The 25,267-nt window shown below is 52.5% G+C and overlaps 1 protein-coding gene and 1 long non-coding RNA gene across 2 annotated transcripts; both read right to left on the bottom strand.

Moving 5' to 3' along the window:
- Positions 1-1,324: 1,324 nt before the first annotated feature.
- On the bottom strand, positions 1,325-10,861 carry LOC119113162 (beta-1,4-glucuronyltransferase 1). The gene is made up of 3 exons (XM_037237517.1): positions 9,914-10,861; positions 3,808-3,893; positions 1,325-2,912 (listed from the first exon to the last, which is right to left on the bottom strand). Exons 1-3 carry the CDS (start codon positions 10,769-10,771, stop codon positions 2,798-2,800), a joined length of 1,059 nt encoding a protein of 352 aa, XP_037093412.1. The 5' UTR covers positions 10,772-10,861; the 3' UTR covers positions 1,325-2,797.
- A 69-nt stretch (positions 10,862-10,930) lies between these two features.
- Positions 10,931-16,565, bottom strand: LOC119113174 (uncharacterized). The gene is made up of 3 exons (XR_005095842.1): positions 16,323-16,565; positions 15,569-15,732; positions 10,931-11,193 (listed from the first exon to the last, which is right to left on the bottom strand). It is a non-coding gene; the product is annotated as an uncharacterized LOC119113174 (long non-coding RNA).
- Between the last annotated feature and the right edge of the window lie 8,702 nt (positions 16,566-25,267).

Genomic DNA, 25,267 nt, shown 5'->3' with positions numbered 1-25,267 from the left:
AGGGGCGCGCCGTGCGGGTCAGTCGCAGCGCGCCCCAGCACCGTACTTTGCATAAGATATGCGGGGCGTGGGGCTCCATACGGTTCTAGCGGCTTGTCGCCTGCGCTGTATGCCGGGTGCTCTTTGGGGATCTCCACTTGGGCGCGCGGCTGGGCGCGGTGACGAGGGGTCGAGGGGCGGCGGCACCGAACCACGGTCAGGACGGGACGGGGTCTCCCCGGCTCCACCTAGCCACCCGGGAGGCTTCGTTACTACCAGGTAGCGCCGGGGCAGTCCAGGCGGCGACCACCTCTCGAGGCCGTGTTGAACCGTCCCCAGTTGGGCTTCGAGGTGGGTGGGGAACCCCGGTGTCGAAAGCTGAACCACACGACAATAGCAATTTCGAAATGAAAAAGCACCCGCATCCTGAAACGAGAGCCGAACGAGGTTTTCACAGCTGGTGATGTGCCAACCTCATGAATTATCATTCTACCCCTCGAATTGTCATATATGAGGCACTGAGAAGGCGTCGTAGTCCCTTTTGCCGTTTCAAAGGGGACAGCTGGAATGGAATCGGAAATGTCCCGCGCTGTGATAAGTGCAGGGACGGTGAGATCCAGACGGAGTTTGAGGACGGAGAGGAGGTGAACCGGGCTACGACTTCGAACGGATGTGTACTGCGTGTGGGATTCGGAAGGTAAGTGGGACGTGTCTGTCGCGGTGGATGAAAGAGTCCACAGAATAAAAAAGTCGTCAAAAGGCGTTAACTGTTTCAATGTGAAAGGCGAGAGCGATGCCGGGATTATCGACGGCCTTGCTGAGGACGGGGTGACTGATGCTCGGTGTGGCGGCGTGGGTTCGATGTGACTGATGGCCGGCGTGACGGCAGGAGTTCGGCGTGACTGATGGCGTGACGGCATGAGTTTGACGTGACGGATGCTCGGCATGACGGATGCTTTACGTGACAGGGTGAGTTCGGCGTGACGGATGGTCGGCGTGACGGCGCGTGTTCGGCGCGACGGATGTTCGCCGCATCAAAGTGGACAGTGGTGCTGACCTTGGTCTCCTGAACAGCAGCGCTCACGTTTCACCGTCCTGACATACCGTCTAAATACAAGGTGGTTACGTAAAAGAGGAGGTGCTCCTTTCTATGCCGAACCCGACAAGGTGTTTCAAGTGTCACATGTTCGGCCACACAAGAGCCTCTTGTCGTAACCAGCCAGCCTGTCGTAAGTGTGCCCTGCCGAAGCGTGCACACCTGAACCAGGGGCCTTTGCGTAGACAGGCTTCACGGGAAGTGGAAAATGTGGTAATGCTGGCAATGGCCAAGTTCCACACTTCGTGAGTCATGTTCGACACTTAAACATGTATTTGGTCTTTCCAACTCTTGGCAACATTGAAGGCTGACACACAGTTTCCTGGCATTGCGTCAGGCCCGTTCCTCCGAGCACACAGCTGTCTCCTGAAGCACGCTCTCCGACACAGACACACACAGACAGGCAGGCAGGCAGCCGCTCGCCGACGCTGGCCGCCAGCCATCACTCGCAGGACTCAGCGCTCGACGCCTCTGGTGGCGACCGCTGACGTACCAAATCACGGCTCACAGGCCCGGGCGGCCAGCACCGCGGACTGGGCGGGGGCGCGCCCGGCCGACGCCCCGCCGCAGACACGTTTGTCCGGTTCGATCAGGCACCTGTGAGCAGGTGCGCTCGTTTGGTCGGCGGGACTTGTTAACCCAACAGATGGCCTGGTACAAGCTGGGACGGCGTGGCTGCCTTCCCGTGACTAACGTGAGCCGGCCAGTGTTCTAAAAAGGTTTGGTCGGCATGAGTCAATTAAGGTGAATGTGGTGTTTATAGGTACGGCGACAGAGTACTTTGGTAAAACATCGGACCGTAATTACCGATGTGGTCAATAATGCCCCTCCACGGTGATTCACGCTATGGATAAACTTTCGGGTGACGCTTGATGTCATTGGTATCAAAACTGCGACACCGCGCACAGACAGCGGACCCGGCCATTTTACGCGCTCCTTACAGCGATCAAGCCAGTCGCGCCGCACGGCGACTCTAAACACAAATAGTACCTTTTTCTGTTGGACTTCTGTCCCGCCTCTGATTCACCCTGTCCGGTGGCCATCTCCGAAACCGTCCCTGTCATCGCGACGAACAGACGCACAATGGACAACATATAAAACGGTCGACAATGCGATAAAGCTGGGCTAAGTCAGCTGGGCGTTGGAGCGCTGCTCGCGCCGCGCCCGCCGCCACAACACCGTGTATGTGGCTCGGCGAAGCGCGCGCGCGCTATAGCTTTGGCCATCGGACATTGATCTTCGTTGCATGGCAAGGCCACGGTTAGGAGATGCAACGCGGCCAGTGTAGTTGGCATCGTGGGTTACCCGGCTTTGCCTGTGGAGGCCTTGACGTGCCACCCAGTTTTTCTTGAGCGCGCGGCAGCGCGCTGCCTCGTTTTTTGTGCCGCGCGGCGTTGCCGAGGCGCAGTGCGGGTTAGTGCCAACCGGCCAGCGCCGGTGCCGGCGGCAGCGGCCCGGGCTGGCTGATCAGCGACGTGGGCGACGGCTCAGACCAGCACCAGCCGGAACAGTCGCTTCCGAGCTCCTCACGTAGCAGCCAGTCGAGATGGCGACGGGACGGTCGGTCCTCACATGGCAGCTGGCCGAGAGTTCCTCACGTAGTAGCCCGTCAGAAGTTTGGGCGTGGTAGCTGGTCCACAGTCGGTCGTGGCCACGCGTGAGGCTGGGACGGCCGCGCTGCGGGACGCTACCGTGGCCATCGCCAGAGCACACGCGGCGCCATCACTTGAGTACACACTGCTTTCGTTGGCCGTAGATGCGGTCCAGCTCCAGCCGGGCGGCGTTGATGACAAACCGACGCTGCTTGGCCACCAGAGTGTCCCTCCATTTGTCCGGCCTGCCGGCGGCCGGTCAGACAGGTCACGGGTGGGCGCTGCCCAGTGTGGCCCACCGACACAAACAGCAGCGCTCTGTTTGCCTGTTGGGGAACGGACACCGCCGGGCTTCACTGTGGCCTAACAGGGAAAAGACGTTAGCGCTCTTTTGATCGATGCACACAATTCTCACTATTAAGTGAGTGTTGCGTGCTTACGGAGCCGGAGCGTAGCGCGATGCGTCCACCATGACTAACTAGACAGATCTTACACTGCACTGGCTGATGGGATCTGATAATGGCCGGCTGGTAGGATCTAACGGTCGGCCGACGGGTGGGATTCAACGGTGAATCTGGTGGCGACCCTGCTGATGATCGACCGTCTGATTGGACCCGCCAGTGAGGTATGATAGCGGTCCGATCCCAGGTGTCATCTCGATCAGACCTCGAACGACTGGTGGGATCTAACCCTTTGCCGGGTAGTGGGATCAGGCCTCGAACGACTGGTGGGATCTAACCCTCTGCCGGGTGGTGGGATCAGGCCTCGAACGACTGGTGGGATCTAACCCTCTGCCGGATGGTGGGATCAGGCCTCGAACGACTGGTGGGATCTAACCCTCCGCCGGGTTGTGGGATCAGGCCTCGAACGACTGGTGGGATCCCAACCCTCTGCCGGGTGGTGGGATCAGGCCTCGAACGACTGGTGGGATCTAACCCTCTGCCGGGTTGTGGGATCAGGCCTCGAACGGCTGGTGGGATCTAACCCTCTACCGGGTGGTGGGACCAGACCTCGAACGACTGATGGGACTCAACCCTCTGCCGGGCGGTGGGATCAGACCTCGAGCCGATTGGTACGGCCTTCTGGTCAGCCGACAGAACTGGCAAAGTGGCCACCCCGCCTGTCAGGAGATTTACTTACTTGTATGATTTGATGCCCGGCTTGTGCACAAGAAATGCATTGTTCAGGATCATGAAGTCGTAGTCGAGCAGGCACATCGCGTAACCCTGTCGGAAAGGAGATTGCGCTGGGAGCACCAACGGACGAGAGTTGCCGGTGTGCAGTGGGGGAGGGGGGAGGACTACGATAACCTCAGCTCTCCTCATCTCTCATCACTCGCTCTTCTTAGCTACCAGCCATTTGGCCCGTGGGTAGAAAACACGTCAAACCAGCTTAATGTGCATTTAAACTGTGGAGAGAGGCGGAGTCGCACGGGCGGCCCCGCCCAGTTTCTTGCCTTGTATATGAAAGCTGCATGCATACAACGAGATGAATGTCAACAAAGAGTCCCGTCTCTAGTGCACGACGTACGACCACCACGGACAGTGCCCCCCCCCCCCCCCCCCCGGTGACCCGCTCACCGGTTCAAGCTTCAACTCAGGGCGAACCATCTACCCTTCACCAGAAGCGGGGCGTAATGGTGGCAGCGTGACAGCTTCACGAAGCCAGTGCGATATTAACGACACGGAAGACCACGGCTCATTCCAGGTGGGTCTGATTTATTCAGCGTCACGGCACATTCGGCCATCGGTCGAGTGAAGCGGCTTGCCCTAGTGACCGGCGCGGCTCGCGGTGCCCGCACGGGCGTGCCGACAGCAGCTAGATCTGCCAGTCCGCGATCTCCACCAGGCCTCACGTCGCTCGAGGCTGTGTGGACTGGCGCCGGCTGTGACGCCTGAAGACTGCGTTGCGGTCATGGCAGCTGGGATGGAGGGGGGAGGAGGATGGGTTTGATGGCGAGAAACTTTGAGTGAAGCTGGCGTGTCAAACGAACATTGTTGCCGTTATGCACGTCTTTGAATGAAAATGAGAAAGTTATAGTCGACAGAAAAGACTGTGTATGCTTCACAGACTGCGTACCTGCATACCTTGCATTTGACATCCAGAGTGGCATCATGAATCGGTGCCATATGAGTGAATTGTCGGAATATTACCCATTTAAAATACCCGGTACGGAAGCTACGTATTGTTTAATAGTGCTATGGATAATGCACATGTCTCGGGGTACCGAGGTTTCACTTAGTAACAAGGCCAATGGTTACAAAGATCGAAAGCTACTCATAACTGTCTTTAAGTCGTGGGAAGAATGGAGGGTCAGCATAACAATATCAACCAAGTGCCCTGATAAATCAGCATCACACCCGTGCCACGAAAAACTGACAGCTGTAACTGCCATAATCAGCCTGGATTATGTTGCGTGTCTGAAGTCGGCGGTCCTCGTGTGGAACTCGCCCACAGCGTCGCTACGGCGGCCGGTCTAATCCTAGCCCTGCATTGCCGACAGCGCCGCCGACAGAAGCGGTCCAGCCCCACTTCCGGAGATGCCAGCAGCACCGCCGCGGGAGCCGGTCCAGCCCCAGCCCGGAGTCACCGACAGCGCCGCCGACGGAAGCGGTCCAGCCCCACCCCGGCAGATGCCAGCAGCGCCGCAGCGGGAGCCGGTCCAGCCCCAGCCCGGAGTCACCGACAGCGCCGCCGACGGAAGCGGTCCAGCCCCACCCCGGCAGATGCCAGCAGCACCGCCGCGGGAGCCGGTCCAGCCCCAGCCCGGAGTCACCGACAGCGCCGCCGACGGAAGCGGTCCAGCCCCACCCCGGCAGATGCCAGCAGCGCCGCCGCGGGAGCCGGTCCAGCCCCAGTCCGGAGTCACCGACAGTGTTGCCGCCGGCGGTCCCAGCCCGCACAGCGGCCGCGTGATCGATAGATTGGCGCCCGGTGCGGTCACCCTGCAGTGAGAGTGCGCTCGACCCGCCGGAGCAGGCCACGCGCCGGCGGCCACAGAACGGTGCGCAGCCCCGCCGCCACCGCAGGCCAGCTGACGCGGCGGCGGCGGCGGCGGCCGCACCGCCCGCGGGCTCGGCGGGAGCCGACGCCGCTGCCGCGCGGGGAGCGAGACAGGCAACGGCAGACGGCGCAGGGTGCGGGTGAGGAGGGAACGGGCGACGGAAAGGCGCGGGGTGAGACAGCGAACGCACGACAGCTTTTTGGTCCTCCCTTGTTTTTTGGTGACGCGCTTGACTGTCAGCCAGTCTTAATCAAGAATAGAGCCGGTTGCAAATAGCCATGGTAGCTGACGCGCCATTGGACACACACACACACACACACACACACACACATATATATATATATATATATATATATATATACATATATATATATATATATATATATATATATATATATATCGTGTAATTGCCGGTATTGTTGCCTTTGAGGGGGGGGGGGGCGGGAGGGAGGCCGGCAGCGGCGACAGCGCGGTACGGGGGTCAGGCGGGGAACGGAAGACGCCACGGCGTGGGCTGAGGCAGGAGAACGGACAACGGCACGAAGCGAGGGAGACGGAGAACGGAGGATGACGCGGCGGGGGACAGACGGCGGCGCGGCGCGAGGTTGTGGCGGGGGCGGTGGATGACGCGTTGGAGACAAATGATGGCGCGGCGCGCAGCATCCGGCTACCTTTGATCGGTCAAAAGAGGCGAGAGCTTACTGCATGTATTTCCGAGTCCACCGCACCGCAATCAAAGCACGACACTGGCTGTGTGCTAAGGACCGGTGATCACGTTATCAGTCATTCGATTATCCAATTCGATAGATAACTGCAATCCACAGCCTCAATGAGTCTCACTGCTGAAAGATCGTGGTCGTAACGTACGATTCTACGATACCAGTCTTTGGCCTCGTAGTGGTTCGCTTGTGTAATTGCCGTACTCTTGCATCTCGCCAGTAATTGAGGTCTTGCCGCCGTCCTTTTCAAGGGTGGTTATAGACAATAGCCAGGAGATGTACCAATACATACAACAGGTCTAGATTTAAAACCGATAGTCAGAGCCAGCGGCACCGGGCGCAAGGACCGAACTCCACCAACAAAGCCTACAAGTCGATCATATTACGGCCTGCTTACCTACTTACACACGCCCGTGCTGCTCGGATGTTGGCGAAATGGACAGACTAGTCTTGCTGAGACCATTTGTGCAAAGCGGAATTCAACACACTGACCGCACCATGCAGCCGAAGGTGTCACATTGTATGCTTAAAGGAGCGGAACAATGCGATATTTTTAACAGGACCACGCGATGACATGGAACGAACGACTTCTAAACGTCCATAATTGTTGTTGGAGCGCGTAATCATTTCTAGACGATGTTGCCACCGCACGCAGTTCTTAACCACTCACTTAGTGGTGTGGCATGCCACAGATAGTGACGTTCCTTATTCGCGGATGTTATGACAGAGGACACCCGCAAGTCATGACACGCGGGAAGTGCCTCTGTGATGGGTTGGTGTAAGCAAACCGTGAATAGCTGCCAATACCGCATCCGCCGACAAGGCGAGCTGAGGTGTGTCGCCCATCCCAAGGACCTGCTGGCAGTGAACGAGTTCGAATAGGTGTGTCGGTGGCCGCACAACCTTTCATCAGTATAAGCAATTTTCCATTTTTCATTGAAAGGCGCCGACTCTGGAGGCTTTGGCAGGCATGCTTCTCCCAGCGTTCCTTGCCAGTGTCCACAGTCCCATGCATGTTAATGTTTGTTTGTTATCGTGGAGCAGGATTTGCAGAAACAGAGTGGCCGCACGGATTGTCCGCGTAAATAGGATATTGTGAGCGTGCGCCGGGAAGGAAATGAGGCGGCGAGGGAGCGTCACGCGGCGTCCGTGTCCGGGAGAGGCGCGTCCCTCGCCGGTCACCGAGAGAGGCACGTCCCTCGCCGGTTACCAGGAGAGGCACGTCCCTCGCTGGCCACCAGGAGAAGCGCGTCCCTCATCGGCCACTAGGAGGGGCGCGTCCCTCGCTGGTCACCAGGAGAGGCGCGTTCCTCGCCCGTCACCAGGAGAGGCACGTCCCTCGCTGGCCACCGGGAGAGGTACGCCCTTCGCCAGCCACCAGGAGAGGCGCGTCCCTCGCTGCCCACCAGGAGAGACGCATCCCTCGCTGGCCATCAGGAGAAGCGCGTCCCTCACCGGCCATTTGGAGGGGCGCGTCCCTCGCTGGTCACCAGGAGGGGCGCGTTCCTCCCCAGCCGCCAGGGCTCTAGGGTCCGCATCTGCCTCAAAATGCACTCAGCTGTGACATGACTGCCCGCTCTCCAAGGTCAGACACAAACGCGATCACCAGGGATCAACGCAGAGATTAGCCGCCGCCGCGGGAGCCTCCGTCCCAGAACGCGGGGAGGAGCTAATGCACAAGATCTCGTTGCCAAGGTCACGGAACGCACCGCCGCGACGCGGCGCGGCCGGCTCATACCGGTCAGTGACTATCTCGGCGCGCGGGTCTGACGCACCACAGGTGCCTGGTGCGTGACGCACCCTCCTGGAGCACGACGCCCAGCAGCCCGCGCCTCGGACCGGTGAGCTGTGCTGGGACGCATCGCCGCCGCCGGCGCGTTTGGTCGATGACGCGCGAGTACATACGTGGAAGTGCCGGATGCAACTGTGACAGGGACCGCACCAGACCAGGGCTCACACCCACCGCGCTCACCCGCCCACCGTCCGCCGTTCTGTTTTGTTTGCCCGTCTGCGGCATGGTTCCGTTCGTGCCTGTTTTCTTTGTCTGCCTTCTGCTTCTCTCAGTATGCTGCCCTTGTTTAGTCGGAAGTTATTGGAGTTCGTTCATAGCGGAAGTGACGTGGAGATGAAACTAACACCGGGATCAGCAGCCCAGATCTCCATGGTATAGCACTGGAAGTGCGGGGATCTCGCTGCATTGACTTGCGGTTTTGGCCTGCTCCGATCAAAAGGACTTGTCCCACTTATTACTGTGAACAGTGGTTCCCTTTTTCACATCGCTTCACCTATTCTTTGTTAGAGCGTAAGCGCAACATAGAGCTGTACGCTATTTCATGACCTGATTCCCCAACAAGACTTTGAAATAACATAGACCAAATATTTATATGCTGGAATATCTACTGCTCCAGACTTTTTTGCCAAGCATAGTTTGTTGCAAAGGCTCTAGGCCCACCGCACCAGGAGTTATTATAGTTCAACGTGGATGATATCGGTTCGAAGTTTCAGTCGAGCTGATCCACAGGGGTTTGCGCGTCATGTACAATGTACGCAGACCACAGAGACGGCGCGGCAGGGCCGTACCGGCATCTCGGCCAGCTGAGGAACGCCCGCATGGGGCGGTCCTATACGCAATACTAATGTTCGCGGCCCTCCCATACGTTGATTAGATGGCCGCCGCTTTACCGGTTGATCTACGGGAACAAGGACAGCTGGATTGACAGACCACCGGAAAGAGCAGCTGATCGGAGAAAATTCTAGCATACCGTGCCACCGGGCAACGGAGCCACTCAAATCATGACCTAGACAGTCTACCCGCGGCTTAAATATTATCGTATACTGCGGTTCAATTTTGTCGTACCTTTGCGTGGACTATTGGAGATGAGACCCATAGCAGTCCCAAGCGCAGGAGCTTTCGAATGTTTGTAAAGGAAGGGAATACACGTTGCTCTTTGTTTGGTTTGTATGCCATACCACGTATAGCTTATTGTAAGCGCTTTCAAAGTTGGTACTAGCTTGCCCACGTGACACTAGTGTTACCACACCACCGTCGTTTGTGCAGATTTGCAGAACAGGGACCACGCTTGAGACCAATGACTCACAGGAAAAATGCGGGCGACCGCAACACCACAAACACTTCAAAGTTCTAGACTCCAATGACGGGTTTTCCAAGATACGTCACATACACTACATATGATAAGTAGGGCCTAATACAAATATCGGCAGCACTAGATGCGCTGCCAAGACAAGATTTATGTCCTTGACACAAATTTTGTTACACCAAGGAAGGTCCTGGCAAAAAATTACCTGAAAAGTATCTATCTCAGACAAACTGCTTGTGTATACGTGAAGCCGTCTCCTGCTTGGGAGGGCAGAAGGCGGTTCTAATATATCTGGCAGATGTAATGGTTGTTTCATAATAGGATCTGACCTTCATTCCGCCACCGGCCAATATCCATCCACCGGCATCCCCAGTAATCTCCACCCAGCGCTAGGAGCGTGAGACGCGTGACGCGTCGACACTCACCTGTCCCATCTTATCCATCTTGCCCTCCCACGTCAGTCGTTCGTCATATCCTGGCTCGTCGTTGGTGCATATGTAGATCGGCTCCCACTTATCGAACGGCGCGTGCCGTTTGCCGACGTGAAACACGTCCAGCTGCTTGGTCTCCTTGGAGAAGGTCCACTCCTTGGCCTTGGGGATGGTGTGGCAGCTTGCACACATGCGCTTGTGGAAGGGCACCGCGGAGCCGTTCTTCAGCATGGCCGTCAGGTGGTCCTTGTAGTGCGGCGGGGACATGGTCTCGTTCACCTCGAAGATGCTCAGGACGAACACCTTCGGCCGCGGCTGGCAGAGTACCTTCTCGTTCCGCCACACCATGGCCAAGAACTGCTCCACCAGGTGGGCGCTCGGGTACAGCTCGACGTCGGACGGCAGCACAAAGTGTGTCATCGCCGTCTCGCGCGCCACGTTGCGCGCCACGTTCACTGGGTACGTCAGGCGCTTGGCCTTGCGGAAGGACACGGTGCCGCGCCAGGGGGGCGGCCGCGAACAATCCTGGCGCCGCGACAACACTTCGTCCGCGTCCGTTACGTTCACTGGCACCTTGTCCACGTCGTAGATAACGTGGAACGACACGAGCTCAGCCACGAGCGGGTCCCCGCACTGGCGTAGGAACGCCACCGCCTCCACCGATGGCAGGAAGTCGTCGCCGGGCGCGTACAGGCCGAACGACACCGGACCGCGCCAGCGCCGCACCAACGGCTCCAAATTGTCGACGAACGTGAAGTCACCGTGCGTCGTGTACGTCACCGACTCGTCGCAGTTGAAGCGTCGGTCGCCGGGCACGAAGTTGTACATGACCCAAAAGCGGGTGCCGCGCATGGCGCTGTAGGCGCGCGGAGGAGCGCTGCGGCAGCGCTGCAGGCCGTGTAGCGCACAGTCGGGCGCCGGCTCGGCCGAGGCGTTGGCGGCCGGCGGCCGCGGCGTGGTGTCCGGCTCGGGCGCCGCGCCGGTGGTCGGCGCCGCCTGCCGCGGCCCGTCGCGACCGTCCGGCACCGTCGCCGGGGTGGGCGGCAGCAGCGCAGCCGCCGCCACCGGCCGCTGCAGCTCGGTGGGCGAGTGCTGCATGTACCACACGCTGCAGATCAGCAGCAGGCCGGCGTTCAGCACCAGCGACAGCCGGAACACAGCGTAACTGGGCAGCCGCATGGTCAGTGCTCGGGGTCAGCCGTTCGTGTCGGAGCCGGAGCCTCCAGGCGCTGCTCGGGGCCGAGCCCGACTGAGGGCCACCCGCCGCCGGCTACCTGAGGGCAGCACACGCAGCTCAGCACAGCTGTCGGACCAGCGCTGGCGTGCTGGCGCAACCGGCGGCACAGCAGCACAGCACACTTGACAAAGGCACAACAGCAGCACGTACGCTCTGTTGACGTGACGACAAATACATGGATTGAGCTTAACCAAAATTATTTTGGGGTTAACTACGTGGATTTTGCGTAGTCGTGTCAAACGTGAGCTGGGCGAGAGGTGGACACATCGTGGTGATAATGTTACTAGATTTAGTTCACGGTGTTGCGGCCAAATACTAGGCACAGGCGTGGCGACAGTTCAGAGTTCGTGATTTACCGGGGATGATGACTGCTCTTAAAGGGAATAATCCACATCTGAAGATGTTTAAGTAAGCGCCAGATGTGGTTAAATGAGCTCACTTGTAACTATTACTTACTTTTAAGTGGAAAAGACTGCCCTAGACAACACAACCTTTCTGGTGAATATAGTTCTCAATGAGCCATTATTTGACTGTCACCGTATGTTGGACAGCATTGATTAAGAGTCAATTAACGGTCGCTACTTGTGGAAATCGTGCTCACGAACACCAGATACCAACGAATCGGCAATTCTATATTGATTTGCCTCCATCGCTGCATGGCTAGCAGAATGACAGAATTCAAATGGCATTATCATGGCGTTATGACGCCTGGGTGACCTTGAAATAGCTTCCCCGAAATAGTCTGTACATCCAGTAAGTCGCCCTTTGTAGGCTTCGGTTGGGTCATACATATGCAGCACACTCGTTTTACTTAACACGCAAGGATGTGCCACGGTGTGACAGACGCGGGAACCGGTTGTCTGCAGGACGTGTCCTCGTCTCATGCCGACGCCTTGAGACGGAAAGGCGACGATCTTTTCCTCCAGCGCCTCTTCGCCGGCTAATCAGTGGAGACCCATGTTCTTTACTTGGAGGCATACTCGCATTTCTAGCACTCATTTACGTTAACATTATTTTACTCACCCCTCAGTGTAAGTGTACCAGTGATACTGCCTGTTATTAATCGACGCACTTATCGCGGGACGCCGCAGATGTGGATAACCGCCATCGAGCGGGCGTAAAATGGCCCCGATGCCGACGCGCCCTAAAACAACAAATCACCGCCACCACAGCTTTGCGGACGTATAGTTAAAAAACTACAGGGGTTTAGGTTTTAAGTACCCAACAATGGTGAAACTGCGAAATGCACCGAATGATATTCAAAATAGGTTTTTCGGTGCTAAGCCCCATATACATATGGAACAATCCATTTCACACGTCGTCAATGACACTATGACAATATCAGCTGACTGCGGTATAGAGGCCAAATCTGCTGGAAGGGCGCACATTTGTACGGATCTGTGCGGTATCATAATTTGTACGGATTTTTCACATTTTAGGCGATCTCTCTCGCGACCCATTTGATGCACTACATTAACAATTGCTGCGACACAATTTCCCATCAATTCACCTATTGCTTCATCATACGGGCAGGTGTGATGGAGCAATAGTGATTGGCGGGGTTTCCTCTCGCGGCACGAAGGGAATGTGATGATCGTCCAGCAGCCTGCAGGGTGCTTTAAGCATAATGGGCAGATGCCAGATGTGACCAAAACATAAATTTGCTATCCTGGTGATATTTCGCGATGAGTGATAGAAAACCCTTCACTGCACACTTGTTGATAAGTCCTGGGTTCACCGCTGCCTTACTAAGGATGGACACTATCTCTGAAGGGCTTTGGGAGGCCACCCTGACTCACAGCCAACCACGCCGATATCCTCCGAGGAAGGGTGGATTCTGGGCAAAACTTGTCCTTGTTTAGCGTCTTCTCATTACCTGAAGTGTGTTAACCAACATCTCGAGGTGCTGCGCAATGGCCAAATTAAAAAATAATACACGATGAGCAGCGTTTCAGCTGATCACCTTTTTCCGAAAATTAGAGAACGGCATATCCAACCTGCTTTGATTGGTCGTGAAAATACAATGGCCGTTCGCATGTCTGCAACCTTGAACCCTCCATGACTTACCGATGAGACGGAAATGTAATTAATGACATAACTACAGGCGCAATTTTCCATGACACTTCCAATTGTACAGTAATAGTCATGCATTGATTTCTTACAGCCACGCGCGTAAAAGGTTTGTCTCATTTTCAGCTCCCACACGTAACAACTTGATTTTTTACTGTAGTTGATAGCAATATGCTTATTAGACTTGTTTGCTACACCTGATTTCTGCTAACCGTCGCCCGGATAGGGGTCGATGCGACCCCTGAGAATTTCTGAGGATACCTCACCGGCGTGATGTTCGCCGGCGTCCAAATTTTCTGTAGGCTATGGGGCATTCATTGCGCGTATTGTGACAGCCAAAAATGTGTTCCTGGCTGTTCCGGTTTTGGGGTTGCGATGCTTTCTTTTTGGAAAACTGCGCGGCGATCCACGGCCGGCGCGGGCGGTGGGCGGTAACTGACGATGCCGCGGAAGGCCCGCAACGGGCCGACATTAAGCACGCACTCGGCTGGGGGTCAAATTAACCTCCCGAAGGTTTTTCGAGAATTATTTCCGAAAGCATGGCGTGCGCCAAACTTTGCATGGCTGTAGAGAATTGAATAGCAGATCTATCGATGTAAGAATATTAGATGTATCTTGTTAGGTTGTTGACCCATGGCAGGTCAAATTCAGGCCATGGCTGTCAGCGAAGGACATTTGTAGCGAATTGTTCAATCCGATGCAACAACGAAGTGTTAGACGAAGTCATACACATCTGAGGTAGTTTCTTAGACTACAAACCACTTGAGACACCAGGCACTTGAGACACCAATCTGGATTTTGACTTCATCTGACCTTATTTGACCCCAGGGTCATGACCCAGGAACCTCAAATTTTGGCAGAGGTAAATTGCAGTTGAATTCACGTAAAGGCCAATTTACCCAGTGTATCCTGCCCCATCCCCAGCCCCCCCCCCCAGCCCACCCGAACGAAGGGTATTCAACTGGCCACCCTGATACGTGTTAACGGAGCCATCATATACATATACCCAAAACACATACATATACCCAATATACATATACCCAAAACACATCAAACTGGGCACCATTGTACTCAGAATTGGGCAAGAAACACATCTGTGTTGGTTTTGTTTTGTTGCAAAGTAAGCTATCTTACATATGACCCTGTAAAGTAGAAAAGTCTGATTTTCCTGAAAATTTGGCCTTTCAACTGGCGCAATGAGATCAATCAACCTAGCCGCATAAAGCATTTTATTAATTGCGAGATCACGTGGAGACCAATCCCTTGGTTTGCTTCCGCAAAGCTTCATCTTTTTTAGGTCGAAAACGGCAGAGGTCGCATCGGTCCCCTGCCAGCCGCGTGATAAAAAACGCCAATCAGGGCGAAGGTTAAGGGACGGGTTTGTAAAAGGTGAACCACTTTCCTATAGGTCAGTGGGACAGACGAGCGAGAGGAGGCCGGCCCAAGATGGACGGGACCTTTTCGCTGCGGTTAGAGGAAATCCCCAGTCTTGCGGACGACATTATTATCCTGACTCGTCCCCAACCCACCCGTTTCTCATTCTTAATCAGTTGTACTCACTCGTTACCCACTTAAGAATTTGTTTCCGCAGACTGCATGCTTAGATTGTTCCAGTAAAGCTATAAATTACGGAAGAGCTTCAGGAAACATACATCAGCTAGCTCCTGTGCTGATAATTGCAAAGTTAGATGGAGCCAATTATGAGTAAACCAATTGCACTCAGCAATATCGTGAAAGTCTTGAAATATCTGCCCCGTATTGCAACGTCCAGCACATGCTCGTATCAATACACGAAACAATGTCCCCGGAATCTGCATCCTGTCTTACGTTGCGCATTCTACATGACCACCCATGGGTTTACCTCTTCCGTGAAGTCCTCTAGCTTGCGGCTCAGGAAAAGTTTACCAGTCATGTGTGGATGATTTTCCCAGCCTGTGCGCTGCCAGGCTGGGCTAAGAAGCATATCGACGTGCCAACTTGCTACCGGAGTCCACACTTACCGGCTGCACGCTTACCGGTTGTAGCCTTCGGCATGACGGACGGAAGGTCAGTAATGCCATTACTTTCGATTTCATTCGCAGGATTCGGAGTTTAACTCCCTCAAGTCCCACTTCTTAGCATTTTGTAAATCGTCAGGGCCAACAGTTTTCGAAGTGAAGGAGCAGCTGTTCCCCCCCCCCCCCCCGTCCCATCCGCACTTTATGGACTCAGGGCCGCCACCCGACATACAACTTTCCGACATTCCCCAATCCCTCTATTAGCCCAGTGTTGTCCTTCCAACGCCACAGCCCCAGGTGACCGGCCTTTGTCGGCCGGAGAGTCACTTTCTCCTTCCCGCTCACCTGAGGTTAGCTGGCCCAGTCAGCGCCGCTCCCCCGCAGCTGCTCCGTCATGGTGGCACACTGGACACACAGCCGCCGCTGAGCCCTCTCCCCGGGCTCCGCACGCGGGGACCCTGCCCCGACCGCTCCCACGGCCCAACTCAAGGCTGCGCGCGGATCTGCAACTGCACGCCGTAAGGCGTCCGTTTTCTGCGCTAGAGACATCTAGCGGCGAAAGTGTAACCAATGGTTGATTGAAAGCCGTATCACCGTTTGGTCGTTTGGCCGACTTCCGCCAACTCCAAACAAAATGAGCATGCTCTCTACAGAGCATGCGCTATACAAAAGCCCATTCGTAAAGGGACAAATTGCAGTCTATATTTATGGATGTCACGTTAAGAAAGCCTGCTATAGTTTACTACTGGTGAAATGCTTGCTATTTTATGTTGGAGCGAGGAAACCACTCGATTTTATGCCTTAATGACTAATATTTCGCTGCAGCATCACATTTTCAGCGGTTACAGACATGCGATGCATTTATGTACAGGAGTCTGCGACAAAATATCGTCTGGCATCAACAATCCCAGTGAGGACTAAGGTTTCTTAACGGCAATTCAAAGGCAGGGTTATGCGAGGTTGAGTCTTTAAAACGCCCCAACGATATTAGTAGGCCTTCCGCAGTGCTCCGATATCATCGTTACACATGATACGACACTTGAAAATCGTCGAAACTGAACACCCTGAAAGGTCATGCCATGACCTCAGGTGACCTTACCTGCTTTTTCAGCCGACACGTCTGCCGTGATTTAGAAACACATTCCATCGATTAAAAAGCCCATACAAGATGGGTCGCAATGTCTTAGCGAGATTGAAATGATTTCATCAGTAGGCCGACTTCACTGTGTTGAGGAAACTAGTCGAAACACGCTGTGGACGTGACCCAATTTATTTGAAATGAAATCAAAACGAAATAAATACGTTTTAAAGTAAAAACAAATAGCCGAACGCTTCTTTCGCACTTTCGTTGATTTCGTTATCGCATATCAGCTGCCTTTAGACAGTGTTATCTCGTGGATAATCCAAAAATTACGCGCAGCGCGCGGAAATTAGTCAAACAGCTCTTTTGGTTGAAAGGGAATATTCCACATTAATATTGGGTTTTGAACTGAGAGCCACCCGGAAGACCTTTCGGTGCAATTCACGATCCGCCCCTTCTTCAGATCTAAGCCCCTCTAGGTTCTGAACAAAAAGTCCGCGAGAATGGGAAAAGCATGTCGGGGAGAGTATTTCAAAGTCTCTTTAGCAATCATAGGGTCATATTAATGCCATTCAAATCCTACATTCTATAAGCCATGCGGCGATCAAGGCCACTACAAAAATTGCTTATTGCGCCGTTCATATCCGGCATTCGTGAGAGCGATTTCCAGGAATAACGGCCGTCAATTGGATCTAAATCAATGTTGTGCAAGGTACGATGACGTAATTTAACACGCCCCCTGGTGGCTGGTTGGCTACACTTCGCTTGGGTTAAGGGAGGGGGTCAATTTGCTCACAGGGTGTGTTGACCTGTACGTGAACTCACTTTTTAATTTCTAAATAAAAGATCACATTTGAAGTTCCTAGGTCATGTCCTTCGGGTCAGATGATGTCAAACAAAGGTTAAATTCCAGATTCAAAAGATCCCTAGAACATAAGCAACTGTTCTAAGTAAAATTTTACACGCTCCATCAAGGCCAGTGACCTTGTTTGACCTTTTAAAGACCATGATGACCAAGATGATATAAGACCGCTTTGAGCTTTGCATCTAGATAAACGACAAATATTACGATAGGCAGTATGTTTCTAAAAACGAAATGGTAGCCTGGGTCATTTTAGGTCAGTGACGTATTCTGACCTCTAAGAAGTCCATGGAAGGTGTATAATGCGGTTCCTGCTATCAATACATTCTAAATGAGCAACAGAAGCCAGCCCATACAGCAAACCCGAGAGAAATAAAACAGGTTGGTTTTGACATTGGTCTGATCTTCATACCTGAGCCTAGGTCAATGCTATTTGTTTATTCAATTATTGTGTTGCCTAAGAAAGTATCTCAGAGATGTATGGCCTCGTCAAACACTCCGCTGTCTGATCGGATTGAACGATTCCCTGGAACGTGCCTTCGCCGAAATTATGGTCTGACTTTGACCTGCCATAGATCAGCGACCTTACAAGGTACATCTCAATTTTTGGTGTCAGACAATTTGTTATTCAAAGGTTTACACCTATGAAAAATTTGACCCGGCTGGGCTGCGCCGCTCGGAAACCATTCCGGGAGAACCTTTGGGGAGGGAGCAATTTCCCCCCCCCCCCTTAACTACGGCAAATTGGGGAGCATATCTACTTAACAGGGAATTGTGCCGTCTAGAGCAATCCTGTCCACTTAAATAGCATACCAACATTTATAAGTGAGCTCGTTTCATGATATCTGATGCTTGCTTCAGCCTCTTCAAGTGTGAAACGTTCCTTTTAAGTGGTTTGTTTTGAAGACTTTCTTTCGAAGACACGGTTTTTAAAGATTGCTTTCGAAGCCGCTTTTTGAGCGAAGCACGTAAACTTTAAGCTGCTGCGTGGCTGATATTAAGACTCTATATGCGCTTTGAAGGAAGCATTCTCTCACACGATTTATGTTGAATGCCCTGCTGGCGCGTTGAGCAGTCACTGGGCTTTGGTTTTGAGCGTTGCTCTTTAGATGCGTTGGTCACGTGCAACCGGGTGATCCAGCGTTCCGCTGCGCTATTGCAAGTTTTGATAGGATTGCAATAAAGTACGCATGTCTTTTACATGACTTATACAAGGTTTTGAGCTTGCAAGATCGATGGCGACAATTTCTGCACTCTTTAGTGCCTTGTGGAATCCTAAACCGGCATAACAACAACCTTGTAACAATTTTACTTCTGTTCATTGAGGCGGTCTTGATATTTCCAATGCGGTTTTGGACTACTACATGATTCTGCGCGGGCTCAGTTAGCCACTTTTCGTGATTCCAATGTCCCGCAACACTTTTCAACCAGTTTTGGTCTCTGGTGATATTGCAACACTGTAAAATTTCTGACAATCATCATTGTGTTCCTGGATTCCCCTGTGATAACTGAAGACAATAACTCACACTTGTTCATTCAGCCTGGTGTGGTTGCGAGAATATTCACTCAACATAGATCTGCACCCCGTGCTCTCCTCAAAACGAGATAGGGGAGAGTGGGGAGATCCGAGACGGGGGTAAATTGGCATGCCTCAATTTCACCCATTCTCGGCGGGAGCGAACACCTGTATTCGACATAGTCCACACAAATGCGATTTGCTTCTCGTCATAAAATGTCGCCTACTCCTTTTCCGTGCAGATGTGCTGGGTATTGGGGCTAAGTGTACAAAGAAGCGTCCTTCGTGGTTGTTTTTAAGTCGCCTTGTACCGTTTTGGTATGCTGAATAATGAAATTCTGGATACATTATTCCGTGTATGATTAATTATTGATTTGGAACAAAATGCTGTCTTGTTTTGTTGCGATTGTTGAATTTGCTGGGTTTTATTTTGCACAAATATCCAAGGGAGATGACCGAGGACAGGTGAGACGTGCTGACTCAGTTCTCCCCATGGGTCCCGACGCTCCTAACATGTGAATTCATGCAGGCTGCTCTTCGTAATTTGTAGAAAGAGCCTGGATTTAGTTTTGTCTGTGCGCTATTTGGTGCTTAAGCAGCAAGTGAAAAGATGGCTGCCTGACCTCATACAGTGCATTATGTCCGATCGGTGATGATTGGATCGGTGGTGATCGGATCGGTGATGATCGGATAGGTGATGATCGGATCGTTTATGAAAGGATCGGTGATGATCGGATCGGTTATGATCGGATCGGTGATGATCGGATCGGTGGCGATCGGATCGGTGATGATCGAATCGCTGATGATCGGTAATGGAGATTGAACAGTATGTTTTTTTGTTCTCAAGACCAACTGTACAGAAAGAACCGCGTACGTCCCGAAATCAGCTGTTACGTGTCTAATAATGCACCCCGTAATTTTTTACATGAACTTTGCGTAAACGATTGTGAGGCTAACGAAATTACAAATCTGATATTTATGAACTGGTGCATATCGACAGGAGTTGTTAGACCACGTGACTGCGGTGCCTCGCATTATGTTTTTTATTACGCATCGTCATGTGGAATGTCCCGCTTTCTTTATCTAGCTCCATTTTTATAGCCACTTATAATGACCTTAAGTCACCTTGCCTGGTGAAGACTATCAAAAGTCTAGACCAAATCCAAACTTCTACGCATATTGCTTTTATTATCAATGGACGTACTAAAAATACTTGCGTTCTTTGGACCCGCGTAATGATTGAACATTTCTTTTCTAATGCGTCTCACCCGGCGCTGGACCGTCCCGCGGCCTGTAACCAACCCCATTTGGAACTTAAAACTGACCGCCAGCACGTGATCATACACGGTCACGCTGCATGGCTAACCCGTTGGACCCTCGACCCCTCATTAAAATGGGTTAGCGTGCGGCCATTCACAACGTACCCGGGTCAAAAAGGGTGCAGTAGTAGTGTGTGTTTTATCGCGTAGCACTTATGTCGTTATCCTGGGCACCTCCCCAACTCACTCGCTCCAGTCGTGCTAGCATATTGTATGCACAACACCATCCCACATGCACACATTTTCCAGGGCACCAGCGGAGGCTAATGGCCATTGAGCCGCCCAGCAGAGCTTGGTGGGAGAAAGGGATAGCAGCCCTCGGGGAGTGTCCCGAGTCGTCGGCCGCAGGTAAGACGGGGAAGGTCAGCGGCTCAAAGGGAGCACAGGGTACAGACAACAGCGCATCTGGTCAGTCGGGAGCTGGGACCCAACTGACCCCTTCCCCGCGTCGGGGCCTTGACCCCGGCTCGGCCTGAACCAGAGTCTGCCGCTGATTGGCCAGAGGCAGGGGTCACGTGGCCCGCACGACCGTCCACAGCGCAGGCCGTAGCGGCCCGGGTGCGACGAACGGCGCGATGCACGGCGAATGGCGTGGGCACGTCGCCTACAGTAGCACCATGGGTGCTACACCATACTCGGGTATAACATCGTGTATAAGTCTTAGCGATGGCAGTAATGTCGAAACACTCCAGTCAGCAGAATATTTTGTTGTTGCACTAATACCATAGAAGCGTCGTTGGTGTAGCCACGTTCCGGAGATCTAACCTAACCTAACCTAACCTAACCTAACCTAACCTAACCTAACCTAACCTAACCTAACCTAACCTAACCTAACATTGACTAACAGAGGCAGAGGTAACGCAGGGTTTGTCTCGAGCGGCATTATCAGAGCCACAACAGCTACACAGCTACAAATAACCCAAAAGTTATATACTTCTTGTTAAAATAGTATTACTTATGCTGGCAGCCAACTGATCGAGATTGGCTTAATTGGTTACATTCATTATGTATTCCACCACTGACGTAAGATCTCATACCCAACACTGATTCGTGCACCCGAAACGAGAGCTGCGTTACAAGGGGTCGAGCACGTTATGACAACCCATACTCATTATAGTCTGTGAAGACTGGTGAATACACACACACACACACACACACATATATATATATATATATATATATATATATATATATATATATAAGAATAAAAGGTTAAGCCTATTACTGACTACCCCTTTGTCTGCTACCATCGGCGTTTAGTTTCCTGATGTTTAAATGGTAACATATCTTCAATAGATAAAACACTTCCCCAGATTCAGTAATGCGACGGAGTTTTAAGGAAACAAGCTTCTCTAGTAAGACAATGGCTCCGAAAGTCACGGGATGGGGGAGGGAGGCACCTCATCGATATAACGGAACCGCATGGCACCTCCCCACTGACAGATCGTACTGCAACCCTTTGGCGAGTGGGGTCTCTGCGGGGTCAAGGGAGCTGGCCTTCATCAGGCTGTAAGGCCCTCAATACCCTGCTTAGCTGCGGAAAAAGTTGCATCCTATGATCCCTTGTTCATTGTGAAGTTCAAATACAGAGCGGAATTTCTCAGCGTGGCGCTTACCTATGGAACTCGGGTTATATTGAGCAGCAATGGGCGAACGCATCTAGCCTATCGAACTGTTCACTTGTTCTCAATCCCATAATGCCACTTTCAGTTCGGACTACCCTCAAATTTGATCCCCACTTGCAAGTTGTTTCCAGTTTGACCCATGCAATCCAAGCCATAATAAACACGCCACCTTTTGGCACATACTGCGTCACCAATCGCTGAATGCCTGTATTTGCCAACACGCTACCCAGTAGTTGTCTGTATCACGGTAACACAGCAAGACACATTTTATGAAGAGAAGCCACTGGCATTACCAGCCTGACATCAAAGGGAACTAATTCATTCGACGCTTTTAACGAACAGCAGGGGGTTGATGATTGCTCTCTTCCCACTCCGCACGCTTCCTTGCACAGGCACAGGAGATGGGCACAAACATTACGCTATGGTGTGCCATGGGTGGGCAGCTGGTCGGTTTGCCTGTGATGTGAAACGTGGAAGCATATATTTCTTTTGGGACCACTTTGGGAACACAACAACATATCTCATCTTCTTGGTAATTAGCGCCTAGTGCTGTCTAACCGGAGTTGTTTTCTGGTGACACTTTTCTGCCATGATGCACGAGGCCATTGTCTCGAAGGGCACGGTTCGCTGCGTTAAACGGGGCACAATTTTCACTCTGAACGTAGTAGCCAATATATACGCAAATGACTGATGCCAAGCGTTTGAACAAAAGCAAGAAATTAAGATAGATCCCCACCCAAAGCACGTAACAGGCACACATGTACGAACAAAATTGAATGGTGTCTTGCTAGGCATGATCATGGGGCATGGCGAGTTGGTACACAAAGGGATCACACACAAGAGACGGACAACCAGGCAATTACATACCCTCGGTAAACCAAGACAGAGCATGACATCACATCGCCCAGCACTACACCGCGATCCAGAGAGAGTCCGGCACCTGCCGGCACATCGCCGGGGTCATCTCAGGTCAGATGGTCTAGGTCACGCTCTGCCGTTCAGTCCCTGTCCACTAGATTGGGGATGACAACGGCCACGCAACGCAAGGTACCACGAATCACAGCTGGGCGTGGCGGTCAGCGTGCTTATATTGAAACATTGGTTTAGATAAGCATGACCGCCTCAAAGTTCATCACGGGCGTAGTGCAAACAATATAAAGCTATTGCTTGCCACGCTACGGGTGGATTATGGACTACGCGCGGGCGCAAAGTGACCACCAGGCAGCTTGTGTTAGACTCAGTCTTTAACCCACGCGGGAACGGCTCACAAATTATGGGATTCGATTCAGCTCATGACTCATAGCAGTTCCTATTTTCTGTTCAACTCAGCTCTAGGCTAGCACGTTCTGTTTGGCACCTACGACCCAGCTCCATTAGTTATATGGCATAGTATGCAGACCAGACTGCACTAAACCTGACAGACGGTAGCCTGCACTTGCCAAATACTAGCCAAGCGCATTCGCACGTAGGTAAGCACATCTTCACTAGCTTACTGTAAATATATTGGATGGGTTGAATGAGTGTGTTGTGACAACAGACAATGCAGAATGTGATCATCCGTTGTATTTTGTAAGTAGCAGATAATATTTCACTGATTTTAGCGTAGGAAATAGGAATGCAGGATGTCTGTACCAAGTTGGTATTCTCTGGTTTCTGGCTGAGATTTCGAAAACTTTAGCTTGGGTTCAACAAGGTTATGTTTGCTGCTTAGAAATTGTCATAATAAACTTTGTGCTGATTTTGCACAAAGCTGAACATTTCATACTGTATGCTGTTCCTTTTGAACACTCTGAAATGGTATGTTTATTTGTCTGCGTCGTACTTTGCTCCCTGATATTACCATTTTAATTTGAGTCATTTGGTTCCCCGACACGGCATCGTTAAAAATGATCAGCTCACGATTCAGCAAATGATATTTACGAGGAGTGTGATCCAGCTCCTGGCTCAAAGCGGCATTTTTCAAACGAGCCGACTCAGCTAGGACCCGTTTGTTGGCGTTTTTGGGGTAGGTTGAGTCATTTTTCGCTGTTCTGCCCCTCCTCCCAACTTATTTTGCGAACACACGCCCCTGTGCTCGGTGACTTCCCAGTTTGAGAGCAGGCGATGACTTTGCGGATCTGTTTGGCCGATCGGACATGGCGGTGACCCGCGCCTGTTCGTAGTGCCTAACCCACCCGTAGCGGGGCAGGCAAAATTTTTAGATTATTTGCACTTCGCCCGTGGTGTATTTTTATGCGGTCATGCTTGACTACACTAAGGTTTTAATATACGCTGTCAACCGCCTACCGACAAGGATCACCAGGTCACATGGTACATCAAACAGGGCAGGAACCACACCAGCACACAATTGTTGGGCACTGGGTATCCACCTGACGGGGCATGATTAATGACCGCTTGCGCGTGGTAGGATGGTGGAATGGTGGGATGGTGGTCTACAATGCTCAGCTCAGTAGGACAAGTTGGTCGTATGACCACACGGGCACTTGCTACGATGGATATATTCTTGATTGGATTCGAATAAAAGAATATGATGCAAGCAGCAGTGAAACAGACAAGAAATCGTCCATATCGATGTGGGTAACAACGTGAAAATGGACAATGAAGAGGATTCGAGCGGGATCAAAACAAAAGCAATAATTCGCCCAGCAAGAAGGAAAGCAACAGAACAAAGGGCGATGCCCTTCATGCGTGACTGATACTGCTCCGCGTCCCGTGGGAAACATAAATGGCACACGACAAGCACGATCCCAGCTTCGACAGTTACTCCCCAAGCGAAATCGTTTCATGTCATAGTCCGTTGTCGAAGGAGCCCCACTCGCTGCTGAACTTGGAGTCCTGACGACTCATCTTCTGCTGGCACGCCTCCAGGTAGCTGTCCTGCACCCGGTACATGCCCGAGTTGGCCTGGAACATGAGCGTCTCCAGGATGCGCTCGTTCTTGATGGCCTTGCTGGGCAGCACGATCTTGATGAGCTCCTGCGGGGAGATGCGGTACAGCTTGAGGTCGCGCGTGAGGCGCTCCATGGTGCACTTGAACTCGATGCGCGCGTCCTGGCGCGCCGAAGACTTGCCGCGCACCTTGTGCTTGGTCCACGCCAGCATCACCTCGAACTTGTGGATCTCGGGCGTCTCCAGGTGACGCGACATGATCATCTGCACCATCGACTCGGACAGGCCCAGGAAGTCGCTCGACTGGAACACCTGCAGACGGGGAGCGTCAGGCTCGGTCCGTACTTGATCATGGCAGCGATGTAACTGCAGACATTTTTGGGAAGCTACTCCGAACGAAAAGCTTTCACATTGAATTTTTTCGGGAAGTTACGTAGCAACATGAACGGGATGAAAGGGTTCCAAGTGATTAGCTCCAGCATCACACATTTCTCTAACCGAGACAAACGGTTTTAAAAAATTCAATTAATGCCTTTGAACACAAAAACATGATATCAAAATATTATCATATAATTTTTGCAGTAATGCAAAGCCTCTCAGTATGTTTTGCTCAACTTTTCTAGCACAAAGTCTCAATATTTTCGGGAAAGCAATGAGACCGAAGGACAGCAGCACACCTACCTGTAAGCATGACCTCACACTTCTTCTAGTTCTTAGAATAAAGATACTTAGTGCTTAAAATCAAACTGATG

The sequence above is a fragment of the Pollicipes pollicipes genome, unplaced genomic scaffold (assembly GCF_011947565.3).
Source record: "Pollicipes pollicipes isolate AB1234 unplaced genomic scaffold, Ppol_2.1 Scaffold_2555;HRSCAF=2994_pilon_pilon_pilon, whole genome shotgun sequence".
NCBI lineage: Eukaryota > Metazoa > Arthropoda > Thecostraca > Pollicipedomorpha > Pollicipedidae > Pollicipes > Pollicipes pollicipes.
This window is presented reverse-complemented; position numbering and strand designations above follow the sequence as displayed.

Excerpts from the sequence above, each read along its gene's own strand:
- LOC119113162 (XM_037237517.1), bottom strand. The coding sequence starts at position 10,771 with ATGCGCGGCACCCGCTTTTGGGTCATGTACAACTTCGTGCCCGGCGAC. Across the intron at positions 3,894-9,913 it reads AGATGGATAAGATGGGACAG|GGTTACGCGATGTGCCTGCT; the intron begins GTGAGTGTCGAC and ends CCTTTCCGACAG. Across the intron at positions 2,913-3,807 it reads CCGGGCATCAAATCATACAA|GCCGGACAAATGGAGGGACA; the intron begins GTAAGTAAATCT and ends GGCCGCCGGCAG.